The sequence below is a fragment of the Tympanuchus pallidicinctus genome, unplaced genomic scaffold (assembly GCF_026119805.1).
Source record: "Tympanuchus pallidicinctus isolate F22 unplaced genomic scaffold, pur_lepc_1.0 scaffold20, whole genome shotgun sequence".
Lineage (NCBI taxonomy): Eukaryota > Metazoa > Chordata > Aves > Galliformes > Phasianidae > Tympanuchus > Tympanuchus pallidicinctus.
This window is the reverse complement of record NW_026294722.1, coordinates 3,037,731-3,057,672: the sequence shown is the minus strand read 5'-3', so window position 1 is coordinate 3,057,672 and position 19,942 is coordinate 3,037,731. Positions and strand designations below refer to the sequence as shown.

Below are 19,942 nucleotides of genomic sequence, written 5' to 3'. Positions count from 1 at the left end.
ACATCAGCCAAGAACTCCAGTTTTGCCTTATCTGTCATCATCTTGCTGACAACAATGTCTTTCCTACTGACTTAGTGCTGTAGAGCTGAAGTGGATATTAACTACTTGTGCAGCAATGTAAAAGATTTCTTAATAGAATCTTCAGTTTAGAGCAAAATAATAAATTGAGGCAGCTAGTAAGAAAATATATAAATGAATGCAATGCAAGAACTAGACTTGAAAAAAAATTAAATGATTGCTCTGTGAGAATACTAGTCATTGCTGTGCCTGCTTTGTACAAATATTTATGCAACTCCTTTATATTTTTCACTCTGTGGTTATTATGTCTTGGACTCACTGCAGATAACAGAGAACATTCCTGGAAGGTGAATGGCACTCATTGAAGTTGTCTCATTCACACAAAAGTAAGTTTGCTGCTTTGTGCTTTGGATTTAACTTCTTGTTTCATTTACGTTTCTTATTTATTCCTTTAATTGTTGCCTTTGCTGAAGCATGAAGTTGCAGTCAGCTTCCTGGACAGCTTCATTTCAGTATAACTGAAAGCCTACGAAGAATTCTCAGCTTTTATTTCAGGTTGTGGTTTCTTTAAACCTGATTGGGTACAAGATGTCTGAGCCAGAGTTTTATATGCACTTTGGATAAAAGAGCATGGTCTGAAGACCGTGAGTACAGGTATAGCTCCATATTTGTGATTTAACATGTAATATGTCATGATCACTACTGGTTCTTTGAGGTTTTACATTGGACGTTTGCATTCATCACACATTTAATAGCCTGGTGTGCTTTTATGAGAGATGTTGTGGTCTTTAGGATTAAACAAGGATGAGATATAGGGAAGAAGCACGATTATTTCCAAACAATCTGAAGTTTTAAAGTACTTTAAAACGTTCTATCTTTAATTGTGCTGTTATTGTGCTTGCTCATGAGTTGTGGGTGATAACGTGATTATCATCTGCCTACTTGATCACATGCACATTTGTGATGCTTGCAAGAAGAAACATTGTCTAGCTGGTAATTGTCATATTACACAGATTCCAAGAGACTGTTTCCTAGACAACAGGAGAGCTGTGGTACATCCACAAAAACTGTGCACTGCTGTGTATCTGCTCTTCAGTCAAACACCTGGTGGCAGCTGCTGCTCCCACTGACGATATGGACAGGATGCAACTGTTTCTATAGCCAGAAACAAATTCTTTGATCTAAGCAAGTCAGAGAAGCTGTTGATTCATAGGTATGTGTCACATATTTCTCATACTATGTTCCCAGCACCTAAATTTTTTTGGATAAAAATTTGGTGTTAGTGAAATATCATTTTTTGCCTTTCTAGGTTTCCTGACATAAACTTACTGGCACAGGCAGCAGTGCTGTGAGTTGTGTTTGTGTAGGAGGTGAGCAGAGCAGAAGTGTTTGTCAGTGTGCACAAAGTGAGCACGGGAAGCAGTGTGACTTACTGCTGAGCTTGGCTGTTCTGCAGGCCAGGCACCTCTTCAGAATGCTGACAATCATTGTAAGCGATGGACAACGGACAGAGGTCTGCTGCCTTGGGAGAGGATGTGCTGCTGTTCTGCTCCTTTGATGTCAGCCATACAGAGGGATTAAATGACTCTCTGCAAAACGTGTTGAAGTAATTTATGTAATCTAGTAAATAATGTTGCTGTGTTAGTAATTTGACTGTTTTCTTGAGTAAATGGAAACATCAGTATGGAGGCAGTCCAGATCCAAACTCCCTCCTTCCCACAAATAAATCTCAGATGGCTTTCACACGATCATATGCTATTTTAGAGCCTAGAAATGATTTTTGGAACCAGACTAAATGTGTCTGAGAAGGAAATGAAGGCCTTTTCGAAACAGGAAATAAACGTACAATGGTATTGTTAAGAAACTGCATCCCTCTTTCTGACCCTGCCTGTATCACCACACTTCAGAACAGGGCCACAATTTTACTACATAAGTCATACAAAGCTTGATGTTACAGACAAATAATACATGTTAAGAAACACCAGAAATAACCCTTGTAATACAATCCCTATTGGAAAACAATTTCTGGATCTGCATATGAATCTGTGGAACAGAGTTCCTTGTTGGTTTCAGTCACAAAAGCAAAGTTTCTTTCTCCCTTTTTTATGTTATAGACACTCTTCCTGTTGTGTCATCTTTTATTTCCCCAAAAGACAAGAAAAGCTGTGTGAGACACACTTGTGTGTTGTGGTTTGTGCTTCAGTGCATTTCATTTCTGCAAAAATACGTATACATGTCTCCATATACAGAGCACAGAAAATGACACTGCATGCGTCTGGGTTTGATGCTGCTGAGTGAGCAATGCACTTTTCTGTCCTTTCTTTCCATTGAATAGGTTTACATGTGATTGAAATTCATGGCATAAAAAGGTGCTTTGGAAACTTTCTGGCCAGGCAACAAGAGCTTCTGAATCTTGGGAGTCTGACAGGATTCCTGCAGCCTGTCTCACATCTCTGCTTGTCAGTGTGGTCAAGGAAAATACTGAAGGTGAATATGCACAAAGATGGTGGAAGATTGTTATCTACATACATGCTATCTGAAAACTTGTTTCTTCTCCTTCTTCTCTCTCTACAGTACTGATGATACAATGGAGATTTGGATGTGTAAACACATGTGTTTACTGCTCTTTCATGTTTCCTGTGTCAGAAATCAGACTGCCCATTGCCTTCCTTTCACCTTTCTCTGGCAGCATGGAACACCAGTGTTGAAGGGGCAGCAGGTTTCTGTGGTGTAAAACCCTGCTGAACAGCTGCAGGGTACTTGGGCTGTACTTTCCAAAATGATTTAAACTAGCCTAAGATCATTCTGTTGTCAGAGGGAGTGTTTGTGGCTGTATGTGTCTGTCTCCTCCAATTTTTGGCTATCAGTTATGCTGCTATAACCAGCAATATCAGCAAACGGCTCCTGCAGAAAGTTAGCTCTTCTTTGTAGGTTTAACTTTCTGCCTAATGAACCAGGCTTTATCTAGAGGATATAAAAGGAATCTCTCTTATTATTATCTGGGGATGTTTTATTGCTGTTATGTTTTCACTCATAGTTTTGAAGTACTGGAAAAGCACTGAATGTATCTTTCTGTTTTGTTACCAGCAAGGAATTTCTGTTACATCCATTTTAATATGGAAGCAGGGGAACAGTTTATTTCTGCAGAAAACCATTCTTTGGATTTGAGGCTGGGGAGCCTTCTGAGAGGGCTTGGGATGAGAATCAGAGATCTGCCCCCTTCCTCAGGGCAGTGCTTAGGGATGCAGCCCCATGGAGGTGAGTTTGCTTGTGAGGAGGTGAGTCCTTTCCTCTGATGAAGTCTTCCTGTGGAGAACCTTACAGAAATGGAGCCCCCTCTTGTGGATTTTCCACACAGAATGTACAAATCAGATCAACCTTTCTTCTGAATAATAACATATATTCCTGTTTGTTTTCCCTGACAGCTAGCATGCTTACTGCTGTTCCATCTCTTCTTAGGTGGTGATTAATCTCAGCATAATGAAAATGTGTAAAATGATAACCTGTAACAATTCTGATTTGCATTTCATAGGCAGCGTGGCACCATCTTTACCAGAACGTGGGGAGTGAGAGGAAAGAGATTTGTTGGCTATTTCTATCGTCCGATTTTTCTTCACATGAGAGAAAAAGAGCAGACAGAATATCCTACAGGGTAAAAGAAGACTCCAGGTTAATTGCAAAAATATGGAAACAAATGCAGACACCTGGTTGTCTTACAGTGGTCTGTGTTTTATTTTGGGTTGAACTGAATTGCATGATACTAACAGATATTGAGTCAGTGCCGGTGGAGGAAGAACAAATGTCACTGGAATACTATGGAATGTCAGGTGAAAAAAGAAACCATCACCCCATGGTTTCTCTGAAGAGAAAAAAAGGTGGCTGCTTTCCACTGAATCACCTGAATGCTAATTTGTGGCGAAAGAAGAGCTCAGTTCTCACCTGGCAAATGTGTCCTCATTTCCAACAACGTTTGCAGAGTGTTACACATAGTGGAATGGTAACATTTCCCCATTCCTGTCTCCGTTTAATCCCAATCAGAAATCCAGAATGATCAAAACGACTTGAGCAGAACTCAGAATTGGAACTGGAATTGATTCCAACCCACACTGAGATGCTGCTGTGCTTCCTTTCTGCAAAGATTGGGACTTATAAGAATTTGTACAACTCATCCAGACAGAGATGTACAGATGACTTGCAAGGCATGAGGAGCTGGTTCATAAAGCACTGAAGAGACCTTTCTGTACCGGCGTTATGAAAGCGCTCGCGGGCGGCGCGCGCTTACAAAACGGGGCGGCCGCGCGCCGTTACCTAACAGCGCTGCCGCGCGGCTCCGCTGCGCCCTCTGGCGGCGGCACTGAGCGCGGGGCGGAGCCGCCTTCAGCTGCTGAATTCCGGCCGGGCAGAAACGGCAGCGCCTGTGAAACGCGCCGTAGCGAGCTGCAGCGGCACGATCTGAAATGCTTTAAGATGCAGCCAGAAGTCAGATCTCGGTTAACGAACGGCACCGCGTTGTACTCTTGAGCCACGCCGCCGATCGCCGGGGGAAACGGCTCAAGAAACGCAGCAGCTGCCGCCCCGCCCGCTGCGGTTGGCGATACGGGAGAAGTCACTTCGAAGCTGCTGGAAGCGCAACGCCCGGGGCGCCCCGCGGTGCCACGTGGTGCCGGCGGCGCCCGCTGGGCGAGGTTCGGGACGCGGCCGTGCCACGCGCATGCGCACCGAGCGGGACGCGGGGCGGCGCCTGACGCCCTCCGCGCGACTCCAAGGGCTCCGCGACCTCGGCGTCACCGCTGCGCCGCGCGGGGATTGGGCGCCGTCGCGACCCGGCCACGCTGCGCAGGCGCTGCTGCCGCCGGCGGCCCGGCACCGCGGGGTGACGGAGGGGCTCCGCTCCTGGAGAGCCGCGGCTGTGCCGCTCCGCGCCCGCCGCCATGAAGATCTGGACCTCGGAGCACGTATTCGAGTGAGTGCCCGGTGCGGGTGGCTGAGGGAGCGGGGCGGCGGATTCTTCCTTTTTCTCGTCTTCCTCGTTTTCCGTCGGTCGGGGATTGGAGGAGCTTCCCCGCCTCCGGGCCGCTCTGCCCCGGCCGGCTCGATGCCGGTCCCAGCTCGGACTGGGCGGCCGCGGCTCCTCCTCTCCTCCAAGGGCCGCTCCGTGCCCCTCGTGGGCTGTGCTGGGGCCGCTCCCGGGAGATCCGGGGCTTAAAAACCGCTCCGATTGGCGGCAGCTGAGCCCGCGTTTCTTGTGAAAAGTACCCGAGAAGTTTCAGTCTGTCGGCGTTATGTCACGGCGAACGCATTCGTATCACGTTAAAACCGGGAGGTAACGGCTCTCAGGATCCCCGTTAGCCAGGTGCCCTGTGCTCAGTTCGCACCACCTGCCGCTGCCCCGCCGCGGTACCGCTGCTTCCTGCTAGAGAAGGACGTTTGCGGTTAAGAGACGTAAATTGAACTGCTTTAAAAGCACGACCCGACTGCCGCGTTGGGTTCAGCTTGCATAGAACTCCGGTTACAACGCTGCGGTGCTCAGCCTCGTGCTTTGGTTGTGTTTTGGCAGTCATCCCTGGGAAACTGTAACAACAGCTGCCATGCAGAAATACCCAAACCCAATGAACCCCAGCGTGGTCGGAGTGGACGTCCTGGACAGACACATTGACAGCAGCGGGAAGCTGCACAGCCACAGACTGCTGAGCACGGAGTGGGGAATCCCAGCCATTGTGAAATCGGTGCGTGTGCGGCGGCACAGCTGGGAAGGGACCGCAGGGAGGGGAAGTCTGTGAGGATGTTGTAATAGAGATGTGTGAGCTCATAATGAGTCCAGGCAGTTGTGCACGAGGAAGTTTTTAACAGTGTTACACGTACTGAGTTCCAGACAGACAAAAATTGGCAAGCTCTTACATTGCTTCCAATTGTAAAAATGAGATCTGCCTTGCTGAGTGCTTTTATTTTTAACTAAACCTCAGTCATCAGTGTCTGTTTAATACAGTAACCACTTCCTGTGCATTTAAAAGCACTAAAAATAATGGCAGCGTAATTAATTGTGTGTATTCGTGCCCATCTCCCAGCTCATTGGCACATGCAGAACGAAGACCTACGTTCAGGAGCACTCCATCGTTGACCCACTGAAAAAAACAATGGAGCTTAAATCCAGTAATGTGAGTACTCTGGTTCTGCAGTTCAAGTAGATTGCAGCTTATAGTTGTGCCTTAGAAGTTTGAAGACGAAAGGCACCTTACAAATGATTTGCAAGTTGCATTAGAATGGTGTGTTACATGTGTAAGTGATGTTTATAGCTGACCAGTTCTTTTTCTCAGAAAGGAGCTGCTGTGTTTTTGGCACTGCTCAGATGTGAAGCACCTGAATCGTAGAATTCTAGAATCACACAGGTTGGAAAAGACCTTTAAGGTCATCAAGTCCAACCACAAGGCATACAGAACACACTGATGAGCAGATTGCCACTCTTGGTTTTGTTTGCTCTTCTGGAATGTTTTTCTCCAAGCCCTTTGGTGCACAGTGTCCCAGTTTCCTGATGGTTTAACATCTGCTTTACGTACTGCCACACCTTTCTGATTCCTTGACATAAACGTGGTATTTGTGTATGCTAAATGTTGGTAGCTGATAAGTGATCCAAACAATCCAGGAAAAGACAATGAGATCAGCAAGTGCTGAACTTGGAGATTTGTTTTTCGAGTTCTACAACCTTAATGCTAATACGTGCAAGAAGAACCTTGTTTAAATCAGATCTGTGTTGGTTTTCCATCTGCAGTTTTATATAGTATTTCTGTAATGCTTTTACAGAGGGGTAATCTTGTTTTATGTTCTGCAGATTTCATTTACAAACCTCGTGTCAGTAGATGAGAGGCTTGTCTATAAACCACACCCTCACGAACCAGACAAGTGAGTACCTCTTCCTTCTGAGACTGCCCGAGGGAGAGCAGACTTTGGCTCTGTAAATTGCCTTGGTCTTCCTTATAGAGGATGATGCAGCGGGGTTTGTGTGACTTCTGTTGTGCTGTCTTGGCTGAAAAGAGATAATATACTGTCACTTTAGCTACACTGCTTCTGGAGAGCACTACAGGGAACGTGAATGTCATGGCACAGTGGAGCCCAGTTCAGCTCACTTGTTCAAGCAGTTCTGCTGCATCCTGCATGTAGCTGAGCATATCTGTGTGTCTTCACTTAACAGCTCTGAGGTTTGATCCCTTCATCAGTCCAAGCACAAAACTGTACACCACACATTTATCTTCCTCTATTTTATCATTTTGGAGAACATTATTGTATAATCAATGGATATCAAGATGTTACAATCACAATATAATCAAGAGAGTTGGGCAAAGTGGACAATGATAACAAAAGAATAAAATAGAAGACTTACCCTTATGCTGGGCTCACCACAAAGCACCAATAGAGGCAATCTCCAGAAGAGATCCTTCCCCACTGGCAGCCAGCTCTTAAATAGGTCTAGGAGGGGTGCAGCCAGGCTCCACCCCTTCTGGTAGCACAGAATTGCCTTCAGCTGTGCTCCTCTGGCTGGCTCATGGCTCACCTCAGGTGATCAATCAGAGGTTCAGGCCGTGACTCAGTAGTTCCCATACAATTATTCATCTGTTTAAGGCAACTGCAAAGAGTGCTGAATCTGTACTTCTAGAATTAGTGAAGACTTTTTGCCTATGGCCATGGGAAAGGCTAAAACCCACTGTTACAGGAGTTATGTTAATACTGTTTTTTTCCAGTGTATCTTCCCATTTGCTCTGTGTGCTCTAACTGCTGGCTGCTGACGTTGGAAATAGCTGAGTGCTACAAAGAGTCACTTGGACTTAGTGGGGACTCCTGGCTTTTGTTTCACGATAGAACTAAGTGCACTTAAGCAACTGAGAGGGGGTTGTGCTCCCAGCAAAGGCAATGGCAGTGTCCTTGTTGGGGCAGAGCAGGAAGCCTTCGGGCAATGCACTGCTTTGAACTACTCTGCACAATTCACTTTCTGTTCTATTTCAGAACCATTTTGACACAAGAAGCAATAATATCTGTGAAAGGTGTCAGTCTTAGCAGTTACCTAGAGGGATTAATGGCAAACACGATTTCTTCCAATGCTAATAAAGTAAGTATGAGCTCTGTGTAACGTGTGACCACTGGCTAAATGGCAGTGCAAATCTCTGTATTACTTTTTGGCTTTGTCAGCAGTCTTAGGATACAAGTAGTTCTACTGTCTGTACTGTAGATTCCTGAATGCTCAGCCTTTTGAACTCGCTCTTTTTTTCTCCTTGCAAATGTGGATAATAAATCCTATTGGCAAGTGCTCTGAATCTTCATTGGAAAAGCATTTCCATTCACTTAAGCCTCTCACTCCTTGGCTGCCCTCCTGATGCCATCTGTGAGGTTTGCTATTGAGAAGGAACGCATCAAAACTCATCTGCAGCAGTGATGTGGAGCAATGAAGTGGTGTTTGAAGGATTGTTCTTTGTGAATCTTTTCAGAGTTTACCCTTTGAGTTCAGCCTCAAGAATGATAAAACACAAACTGAATAAGAAGCCACTTTGTGCTTCATTAACACAGCACTGCTGACATAAGGAATATTCTTGGTTTGAGCCAGCACATCTTTCTGTGTTAGTCAGGTTTCTGAAGTAAAGAATGTCACAAAGCTGTGTATTTCTTTACCTTTGCTTGGATCGTTGCTAGGATTCATACACTAAAGCCTATTTTTTCTAACCTGTAGGGCCGTGAAGCATTGGAATGGGTAATAAATAGACTCAATGCTGAAATTGAGGAGTTCACAGCTTCAGCAAGAGGAACGATGAGGAATTCAATGGCAGCAGCAGCATTTGTAGAGAAATGATAGTAAATATATTTGTGTTATTAACAAGGTTTAGCAATCTAAAGCTTCTCTCCAAACGTAAATATATATTATTTAAGGGCATACCTATGTATTAGGTATGTTTCAAGTTTTAATTTGGAGAAAAGCTAAGTTCTTACTAATGAGGCTGATTGGCAAAGCTTAATTAATATATTGGTTCAGCTGGACCGAACTTCAATTGCAGATGAAGAAATAATTTTCAAGTATTCCTGTATTTACATGAACACTAACTTATAATACTTCAGACCTGAAATGGCCTCGTTTAGAGGTGAGGCTGTATATGTTGAAGGAGACTGGCATGTTTGGTTGACTTCTGTGGAACTTTTGTTTTTGTGTGACTTATGGACTACCTCTTGGGACCAAGCCCAACATTAACAGAAGGTTTGTTCCAGCATTGTCCTATTTGTTAAGCATTGACAGTTGTGTCATACAACTCGGTTTAACAGAAAGTTTATTACTTGAAGCTTGAAAAACAAAAGAATGTAGAAAATATTTTTATATGCTTTTTAACTAGTTTAACTAGTTGAGCTAACCTGGTACTCTATTATTTTTCGGTCAGTATAGGTAAAACATTCAGAAGTGTCTCTTATCTGCTAACACCTAAATTCTGTTCCTAAGTTTGACACTGCTGGGCTGGAAACGCAGAAATCTGAGATAAGTTTTATCTTAAACTTACAGAATAACTCCATTTCTAGGAGCCCACTAAACAAAGGGGTACAATATGCACTGAGCCTTAACAATTTCATAAGCTGATGGCGCTTCTGAGAATAGCAGCTGTTCACTCCAGAATTTCAAAGTATTGTGTAAAGGACTAAAAAGTGTTGAAGCTGGGTAGAGATACCTGAGCATGAAAGGAAGTAATATTAAGAACACTAACAATATACTCATTAACTTGATCATGCTCTGGAAGTAACTTGTTACACAACAAAGGGCAACGATTTCTTGTCCTTTAAACGCTGTGTTCTGAGTTCCAGAAGGTCCTTTACATTTTAGGCTTATTTGCTCACAAAATAAGGCTCTTTAAGGGAAAACCTGAAGTTTTCTACACTTTTCTTTCCTGGTACTTATTACAGATTCTCGGTACTGACTTCAGTGATTAGCTGTGGGAATTTCAAGCTCAGACCCTGACATTTGTACTTAAATAATACACAGTTTGCTGGTGGTCCTATTGACTTCAGTAGAGGCTGCCTGTCCCATCTGACTCCTTTGATGTGAAAAAATAATGGGAAAACACAGCCCCAAGTCAGCTGGGTCCTTCATTCTGGTGCCAGAGACATTTCCTGCAATTTTGATTCTAAGCTTACAAGTAATCTCAGTACTCTCTTAACCTTTAAGAACTGTAATGTCACCTGTTCCAGCATATTTCATGTTGCATGCCATTTCTGTTATGTGCAACTGCCCATTGAATAGTATCTGCTATGTAAACAGCTTATTTTAAGTGGGAAACTTAGAGGGGGGCGGAAAATAATGAGTTTGGGGGGAAAAAAAGAGGTATGTATGTATACACCTTTTAAAAGTTTAACTATTCTAAATATTTTTCTAAAACAAATGATTTGAAAATACCTTTATAAACTGAAATAATTGTGGTTTCTTGTGCTTTTACAGAAGGTTATTGCAGCTGAAATAGCATTTCAACTTAAGTGTGTTTGAAACTTCTGCAAAACCGTACTGTAACTTCTGATTAAAAAATGCAGCGCTTAAAAGTGACTTCAAATATTTGTTCAGCCTTCAGCATCACTTGCCATTTTAAAGTCAGTTTTATCTTTTCCTAGTTTTTGTGCACTAAGGGCCTACACAGTACGAATTCAGTTTGTCCTTGCACTGAAAAAGAACTTCAGACTACTTAATTTTTGCAGGCATTCAACAACTTCTTGGAAGATCGTGATTTATTTTGTGCTATTTTATTTATATGCCTGCACTCATTATTCCAAGGGATATTGCTTTCTGTATGTGCTTGGTTTTTTATTTTAAATAAAATGTTAGCTGCGTTCTGCCTAGTTCCTCAAACTGTGTTCTATTCATTTCTTTTAATTGCTAGAGTATTAATCTGGGTGGGGCATGGAGCTGAAGGAATAGTCCAGGGTTAATAGCTTATTTTATTCAGATGTGTATCTTATAGTATACATTTGTAAGTGGCAATAAATCAAACCTGTTTGCAGCTGCTGTGGTCTTTCTTGCTCTTTTATAACTAACCACTTTTTTCCACCAATCTCACACATTAACTAGTGACCAAATTTCAGTTTGTTAGATCACAGGGGAAGGTTTTTGCTCCTTAGACTGAGCTCTGTACACTTCAGCTGTCAAGGAGTATGTCTCTCTACATGGAACCTCATACTGTTAAGAGCAGAAGGTTGCTTGAGTCTGTACAGTCATGGAACAGTCTGGTTGTTTACTCACAGTGGTCATAAGAGGAGACTTCACCTAAAGAAGCTTTGTTTGATTTGGTGTGATGGGCTGTGCAGCAACTACACACCTTGTGCCATCAGAGAAGGAAGTGTGAGCACTGCTATCAGATGGTTTCTTTGCTAGCTGCCTGCATAGCTGTGTCATGGCTGGCAATGCTCAGGTGAATGCAGGGTGCTGTGGCTGAATGCTTTGATGCTGCAGTGAATGTGATGTTTGCTTGTGCAGAGCAGCTGTGCATTCTGCTGGTCAGAACTAATGAGGCAGGTGGGAAAGAAAATGGAATTACAATTGGAGGGACAAAATTTAAGGGCTAGAAAGAAAGAAAGGGGGTGGGAGAGGGATAGAGGAATATGATGAGAACAAATCAGCAGTGGGTCTGGATCATTACTTCTTTCAGCTTACCTAAGTGGATTCATTCTTCACCTCACCTGCATATGCTGTTAAAGTGGACAAACTTCAAGCTCAACTGAATAACTTTTCTAACAAACAGAAGTGAGTAAGCTTTAGATCCAAAGCTCATGGCCTGGAGAAGGTGATAAGATGACTTATTACACTGTTCACTTGAATTTTTAACTAAGTTAGAAATCATTAGCTATTGTTGCTATTCATTGTTTTAAATGTTTTGAAAAAACAATGTGTAAAAGATTTTTGCTCACATATGATATAAGAATTGGTGATACTAGTAGTGGAATTTTGGTGTTAACTTAGTACAGGAAATTGCACTTTTCTGGTCCTAAGGATTTTTACTCTAAATTATACCTAACTTGTTCTTCACTTCTTCATTCACACATGCTGGAGACAGCTAAAGTAACAACTTGTTTCATATTACTTGCAAGGTGTTCTAAGAAGATCTGTTGGGTTTGTAACCTCTCTGTGCTGTGTAGTTGCCCAGCTTCCATGCACCCATCTGCACTGAAAGAGCATTACTGCTATAAAAACTGTGCCAGAACCTGCACTTGGGACTCAGTCATGCTGTATAGTCACCTTGTATTTTGAATTATCTAGCTGAAGTAGTAAAAGCATTTAACTTTCTTAGCCTGATATTCCGCCCATTTTATTTTCTCTCTTTTTAATCCTCAGTTTTGAGAGACATTCAGCAAGCTACACGATTTCCCCTTACTTCTTCTGGGCAGGGGGAGGAAAGGGGGGGGGAGGAATGGAGTAGGGTGGTATTGCACAGATGATGTTATTTCCTAGTCTGTAAAGAGAAATGCAATAATGGTGCTTATTTAACTAGGATCACAGAATCATAGGGGCTGGAAGGGACCTCCAGAGATCATAGAGTCCAGGTTCCCTACAGCAGGATCCTAAGTCAGCCTAACCTTTCAAAGAAACAGAAGCACCTGTAAGACTTAAAACTTCTGAAAAAGCGCCCCAGCCCTGGCTGCCACCTCCATGCGTTTTAAAGTTTGATTCAACACTGTAACAGACTGTAGACAGAAAGTTTTAGGTTATTATGCTATTTTATCATAACATTCAAGAAAAAGCTAGCAAGCACATCAAAACATGTACAAAATCATGCACAACATTCTTAGACCTTGAATGTACCTGAATTCTTCTCTGCGGATCCTGGGCTCCTCCAGAGACTTTATTCCCAGATGGGCAGCTAAGACTTGGCAGACCCTGCAAAATATTTTCAACTTGAATCCAGATGTCCAGAAGTTAAAAATAAGTTTCCTCATCTGCTTCATCAAATAACCTTCAAAATGTAATAGAAAACAACACAGAAGTGCAACTTTATTTTAAGATTAGAGCTGATTTTGGAGCATGTTTTCTGCTGTGCTCTGTGCTTAGTGCTGTGCTTAAACAAAGAGGAGATTTAATAGGAGATGACCTTTATTGTCATCAGCATGCCATGATTTCCAGTAGCTGTGGAGCAGATTAGGGTCATCAGCAGAGAGAACAGCAGAGCATTAGCAGCATAGCCCAATACGGCTTACACAAGCAGAGAAAGGAGATAAATCCACAGCTATCAAAGGTAGGAAGTATGACTACTGATCTGTATATTTTATACAATAGTAACTGTAATTCCATGTTTCTTGACAGTGTTATTTCATAGAAAAATAGGCAATAACCTTATGGATTTAAGGCATAAAGAATGCAGTGAAGGGGTAATGGCTCTTATAATCTGTTGGAAGTCATTGATACTGGCTTTTCTTTCTACTGTAATTTTCCTTCTGTGCAATTATTTTTCTTTCCTATACAATGTACTTGAGAAACTTTATAAGATTAGAGATAAAGTCAGTCACCAAGAAAGCAGTTGTTAAACAACAAGGGCTTTTTTAAGGAACTACTTAGTTTTATTTTCTTACTGTGAGCAGAGGACAGCATACAAAGATGCATCAAGAAAGATTTGTGTGCTCTGCCTTCTCATCTACAGATACTGACAAAATTACAACCACGCTGCATGAGCTCTGAAGTTACAGATACACTATGAATACACATTCAGGTGCATTCATGAACTATTTCAGATCTCATCATTGGCACATATCAGCTTTTTTTTTTTTTTTTTTTTTAACTCTGTTTATTTTTGTCTTGTGTTAAACCCCCACTTTTAATATTTACACAGTAAAACATTATTCCTGTCACCTTCAGTCTGTGTTCAGCAGACACTTGCCTCTAAAAGGTGACCTGAGTGGGAGTGCTGGTGATTATGCTAAATCCGTTATACATGCAGCAGTTGTGTAATAACAGCAAAGCCTGGATGTATTCACCTGAGAAAAGGCAGTCTCCTGTTGCTATATCCACTTCCTTGGTCCACAAAATACTCCTGGGATAACTTTCTGAGGAACTCTGTGCCATCTTCTGCCTATGACTGGAAAAACAACAGGGTTCAACTACTGTTTTACAACAGTCTTGAGATGAGAAGGCAGCAGCTGCAGATCAGCTTCTTGATCCACTCGTACTATAATTAGGTGTACCTTTTTGAACTAAAATATCAGCTGTTCCATTTCTGTTTTAATTAATGCCTCCATTCTATCTCTGTAATGTTATTCATCAATTCAAGCTTACCACAACCTAAAAATTACTGTCGTTACAGTTCAAGTTTTATGCCCAGAGGTACAAAATTAAAATAATAAAATAAGACCTCACATTACCTAAAACCAAGCAGAACTGATACGACTGCGTATTTCTTTACCACAGCATCAGCTTAGCATACTGCTGGCTTTCAAAAATAAATCCTGTACTCGCTGTGGAGAAAAATTCATTACTTCCTTTGCTACTTTGTTAGCATCATCAGGAAGATCCAGTTTCGAGTTAGACATTATGAATCAGAAGGAAGGAATCAGTCACACCTTTACTGTGAGAGGCTGGGTTTGACTCGAAGCCACCATGTACATCTGTGCACTTTTTATTTTCATCTCTGTACATCAGCAGTAAGCAGCCCGGTGTCTGGATATCCTCTGCTATCTGGAAAAGAGAAACAGAAACATTTTCATTTCCATTACATTGCATTGCCACTGTTTTATTGCAGACCTTCAGAGGGTACTCTTTGTCAGGCTGTCACAGATGTTAAAATCTCACTGAACAGGGAGAGCCATGCCAAGACACAAAAATGGCTTCTACTGTAGATACTCTTATGGATGTGTACTTCTGTACTGCTCCCCTATGAAGGAGCAGTATTCTAAATAATTCTACGAGCTCTTACTACTCAACTTTCCTGCACAAAATCAGCAACACCAAGAGAGGTAAGGACTAGAATTGTGTGTTGTTTTCAAAACTGATACTGTTTGAGTTTCATTGTGTCTTTTAAAGTTGTTCTGATGTTAGTAGAGATCTTCAGTTAAAAATATTTCCAATTAAAAATTGGTCATGTTGTGAATTTACTTGGCATTTCAGTTTCGTCTCTCACCTGGACCTTCCTGGTCTCACTTTTTGGCCTCCCTGGACCCCTCCAGTGTAAAGACTTCAGCCTCCTTGGAACTCTTAAAAAAAATCCCCTTTTCAGATTCTTTGGATCTCTCCAGTCTGAGCTCTTCATCCTCTGTGGAATTTTCCAGTCTCACTTCTTCATCTTCTCTGGACCTTTCCAGTCTCACATCTTCAACCTCTTCAGACTTGTCCAGTACATCCTCTTCAGTCTCCTTAGAGCTCTCCAGTATCACCTCCTCAGATTCCTGGGAGCACTCCAGTTTCACCTCCTCCATTTCACTGGACTTATCAAGTCTCACCTCCTCAGGCTCCCTGAATCTCTCTGGCGACAGTTCCTCGCTCTCTTTAGATCTCTCAAGTCTCACCTCAATACCTTCTCCAGACTTCTCGAGTCCAACTTCTTCATCCTCTTTAGACCTCTCCAGTCTCACTTCTTCACCCTCCCTAGATGCCTCCAGTCGTTCAGCTTCCTTAGATGATTCCTGCGAAATCCCTTCGATCCCAACATGCGTCTCAGAGCAAACCTCAACCTCTTCAGAATCACTGGATCTCACTGATTTTAACTACTTCATGTTTCAGGGCTCCTCTGAGTTACCCTCATCGACTGCTGAGGATGTTTCTAACCTCATCTCTGCACCCTTCACGGATGTCTCCAGCGTCTGCTTTCAGGATTCTTCTCCCCTCACTTCCTCAATTCCTTTGGACATTTCTAACCTCACAACTTCAGCTCCCACTGATGTATCCACTCTCACGTTTCTAGATGTTGCTAATCGCACCTCTTCAGCTTCTCTTGATCTCTGTATTTAACTCTTTTAATATATCCTTTCTTCTCTCTGTAAACTCACTGTACCCTTACAAGCCTCCCTCCTTTGTGTGCTCCTTTTTAACTTATGTTTCCTACGCCTCTAAAAAGATTTTATCTGAAGGGAGATTCACACTTTACAAATACATTCTAGCATTTAAACAAAACTTGAACAGGGCTTGAAAACAGCTTGTACAACTCTACAATGGTGCCTTGTTTACAGGTTTATAAATATCAATATATACTCTGCAATTTTTGTAGAGTTCAATTTCAGTCATTAAGGTAATTTCCATTCTGTCTCAGCATGGTACCTCTCCCACAGATTTAACTTTTAATTCACGCTGACAGTTTGTCTTTCAAAACCTACAAATATTAAATAGAGCTAAATGTGTAAATAATTGCACCCACATCATGCATCTCCAAAACAGACTGAAATCAGAGTGCACTGCACAGAACTGCAGAGGCATTTCACATGAAGATACAGAAAGGGAAGATGTGGTGGGGGGAAAAAACAGCTGATTAAAAAGAGGAACAGGTGAGAGACAGCCAGGTGGGGAGAGAGAACATAGGGACACACAGCAGGAACTCAGGTGTCCATTTCAGCTACAAGAACTTCTGTTCTGCTGAGCCATGTTTATGACCTGGGCAGCTCACAAGGCTTAAACTGTTGGTCCAGACAGAAGGAAACCCTGCTTTCAGAATGTCAGTGTAACTGCAGTGTGATCTCAGCAGAGGCATCAACTGGCAAATAAGGACAGGAAGTTCTGCCTTCCTACTCTCCCTTCCTGGTTGCTGTGCCTATTAATTACACTAATAAGGTAATCATCTTCTCATACTGGCTTATGATACCCTGAAGACAGATGACAATGTACATGGTGAAAAACTGTTTTGTTTTTGTTTTTTTTTCCTGTAAATCTATCCTGTTATCACTACTATGCGGATTGTTAATTACAGCAGCTCTGAGCTGCGATCTCTAATAGAGAACATTATTCTATGCTTTAAAGCTTTGCTATCATCAGTTAAATCATCACTGCACAGTGACGTGACAGCACTCCGTGGTCCCAAAGGTGAGCAAAGAGGAACCAAGTCAGCCCAGGACCTGCATGGCTCCTCAGGGCATCCCACAGGCTGTGTGATGTGGTTTGGTTTTGGAAAGAAGTCACAGGGAAGAGGTATGAATACTTAAATACAAGGATTTAATAAAACAAACAATCCAAGATCTCCTTAGCCCTAATTACTTCGACATTTGCATATTATATATGGGAATCGTCTGTTTTCCCATCATTTACTGAAAAGTGGATCATAGCCTCGAGTTTGCTGTATTTTCTGTGGTTAATCTGTTTGAAGAAAGCATTTCATAGCACTTCAGGTGCGTGAAATAAATGCACCTTACAGCCAAAGGAATCCTACACCGAGGGCACCGTTCAGGACAGGCACAGCTTAAACTCCAAACAAAGGCAGCCTGCACTGCAGCAATCAGTGGCTGCACAGGTTTACAGATCGCTTTCATCCTCACACTCTTAAATTGAAAATGCTGGAAAGTGATGGCAAAAAGAAGGAAAGACAACTGATAGAGCCTGGGGGAAAAGAAAACCCAAAACGCCTTTAACCCTTGCCTGAATTCTTGGATTACACGAGAGCTTCTTAGCGAAGAGTTAACACGTCACCAACATACGTACTTTACGGCCACGTGTAATGCGGCACGTTACCGGCTCTGAACCACTGCAGGCCACGCGCAGACCTTTTCTGGATCCCTGAAGCAAGGCCCAACCGGCCGAATCCGGAGCTGAAGCCGAGACCACCCCGAATCACACCCTGCCCCGGGTAAAACACGCAGAGAACCGCGGGGCGGAGCCACGCTGAGTGCCCAGCGCAACCTCCGCGGAGAGTCGATTCCCTCTCGCGAGACACCTCGAGAAGAAAGGCGGAAGTCGCGCGCCCCGTTCAGCTTGCTGATTGGTCGCTACCAGAGAGCGGTAACTGGGACCAGTGTAACCGGCCGGTTACCATTGGTCAGCTTTCCTAAGGTAAGTCGAATTCTGATTGGAAGAAAGGTCACTCTTGGTTGCTGATTGCCTAGGAAGCAGCGGGGCGGTCTTTCCTCTTCCGGTGGGCGCTGACCTTGTGGGCAGCGGAGCGGCCGTTCATCCGCAGCCATGGTGTCGTACTGGCGGCAGGCCGGGCTCAGGTAGCGCCGGCGGTGGCTGAGGGCGGGCCGGTGCCGTTAGGTTCCCAACTTGATTCTCCTCTCCTTTCTCCTTCTGTTTTCAGCTACATCCGGTACTCCCAGATCTGCGCTCAGGTTGTCAGAGCGGCGATGAAGCCTCAGTACAAAGCTGAGGCGGAGAGGGCGGCGACGGCGACCGTGAAGACTGTGAAGGCCAAGAAGGAATAGCGGGGCCAATAGGTGTGAGCGCGGCGTGTCTCGTGCCGCGGTTGGAGGAGCGGCACGGGGCTCCGTGAGCGGGGCTGGGGCTGCTCTGTGGCAGTGCGGGGATCGCTGCGCTCTGAGCGCAGGGCTCTGCGTTGAAAGGTTTGGGTTTTGTTCGAAGTTATCTGTGCAAAGGCTGCTTGATAGCTGTGGAAGAGACCTGCTGCTTGTATCTCTGTGTGTGACACTGCACGTGCAGCCAGCAGCTCAGGTCTCTTCTGGGCTCTGCCTGAAGCACTACATAACAGGTATTTGCAAGGGCAGTTTTGTGTTGGGGACTGTTACACTGATAGGACAACAGCCTGTCCCCATAAAGTCAGTGTTTGTACCTTAACATTACTGCAATTACGCTAGCAGAGAGTATTGTTGCTGAAAAGTCTTTCTGTAAGATGCTTGTAGCTGACAAGACTGTCATAAAATACATCTCTGTACCAAGGCCTGCAGCTCATAAGGCTTGGTTTTGAAAAAGTTGTTGTAAGTACGATCAGGAGTGATTGATTGCGTTACACATCCAGAAAAAATAAGTGGTGATAACATAAATGTTGCACAGATCTATTCTGGATCTGAGAATAAGCATTGCATTGCTTGAAGTCTACCTGCGTGTGTTCTCTTGAATCGAGTAATTTGTATTTTAAATCTCTCGTAGGAACTGCTCTGTGAACATGAACAGCAAACTGCAAGCTGTAGGCAAGACTGCAGTATAACAGCAACACGTTAACTGTAAAATTTGTCCATGTACATAAATCAGCTAATAAATTTCAGTGCTGAATAAACAAATGAATGTGTGGCAACTGTTGTTCCTTTGGAAACAAACTACTCCCTTTTGCAGAGACACTTATCTTTCGTGTGTGTTAGAATGGATGACTTTTTATCACACTCTACCATTTGTTAGCAACAGATGTTTATTGTCAAGGCAGATCTCTTTGTGGCTTTCATGCTGATATTTCAGGTCTATTAATAAGAGAGAGATGTAAGTGCTGTTTAACATTTTTTTGCCTACTTCATTTCCATAATGAATGAATACTTTTGTGCTCAGAATAAACTTTTTCAGCCAGAGACATTTTGATGCCACTTAAATTAAAGACAAAACAAAGTGGAATACTTCTCCATGGAGGTGCATGTGATCCATCTCCAAGACTGAACCACGATCAATGAATCAGGATTTGGAGGTGGCTCCCTGTATGGGGTGGGAAGTGCAGAAGGCTCTGGACTGTATTACTGTCCCTGTTAGCACTTGGTCATTTTCCCTGTGAGGGAGCAGGCATGGATTCACTAGGAAGCAGCAGGAATGGAGGGGAACACAGTCATTTCCCCTAACCAAGTGAAGATGGAGATGTTTCTGCTGCTGTGTATCTCAACAGCAAGTATAACATTGTCCCTGTGCATAGGAAGGAATATGACGTACTTCCATGACTGGCTTCAGATTTGTGTTTACTGAGATGCTTCTACTGCTGACTATAATACAAAAGACTGAAACATGAGGCATGGCTTTCTTCAGAGTACAACAAAATCTCTTCTGAGAGAACAGTAAAACAAGGTGTTTTGTTTTTTTTTTTTCCAG

The 19,942-nt window shown here is 43.1% G+C and overlaps 3 protein-coding genes across 3 annotated transcripts; all 3 read left to right on the top strand.

Annotated features, from left to right (window-relative positions):
* The first annotated feature begins 4,839 nt into the window (after positions 1-4,839).
* Positions 4,840-10,876, top strand: PRELID3B (PRELI domain containing 3B). Its single transcript, XM_052684334.1, has 6 exons — positions 4,840-4,981; positions 5,576-5,744; positions 6,084-6,173; positions 6,845-6,915; positions 8,014-8,116; positions 8,732-10,876. The coding sequence occupies exons 1-6, from the start codon at positions 4,950-4,952 to the stop codon at positions 8,849-8,851; spliced, it is 585 nt and encodes a 194-aa protein (XP_052540294.1). The 5' UTR covers positions 4,840-4,949; the 3' UTR covers positions 8,852-10,876.
* A 541-nt stretch (positions 10,877-11,417) lies between these two features.
* Positions 11,418-17,295, top strand: LOC128081191 (putative protein TPRXL). The gene is made up of 3 exons (XM_052684215.1): positions 11,418-11,435; positions 13,173-13,253; positions 15,116-17,295. The coding sequence occupies exons 1-3, from the start codon at positions 11,418-11,420 to the stop codon at positions 15,953-15,955; spliced, it is 939 nt and encodes a 312-aa protein (XP_052540175.1). The 3' UTR covers positions 15,956-17,295.
* A 725-nt stretch (positions 17,296-18,020) lies between these two features.
* On the top strand, positions 18,021-19,158 carry ATP5F1E (ATP synthase F1 subunit epsilon). Its single transcript, XM_052684337.1, has 3 exons — positions 18,021-18,138; positions 18,222-18,357; positions 19,028-19,158. The coding sequence occupies exons 1-2, from the start codon at positions 18,107-18,109 to the stop codon at positions 18,343-18,345; spliced, it is 156 nt and encodes a 51-aa protein (XP_052540297.1). The 5' UTR covers positions 18,021-18,106; the 3' UTR covers positions 18,346-18,357; positions 19,028-19,158.
* Positions 19,159-19,942: the final 784 nt, after the last annotated feature.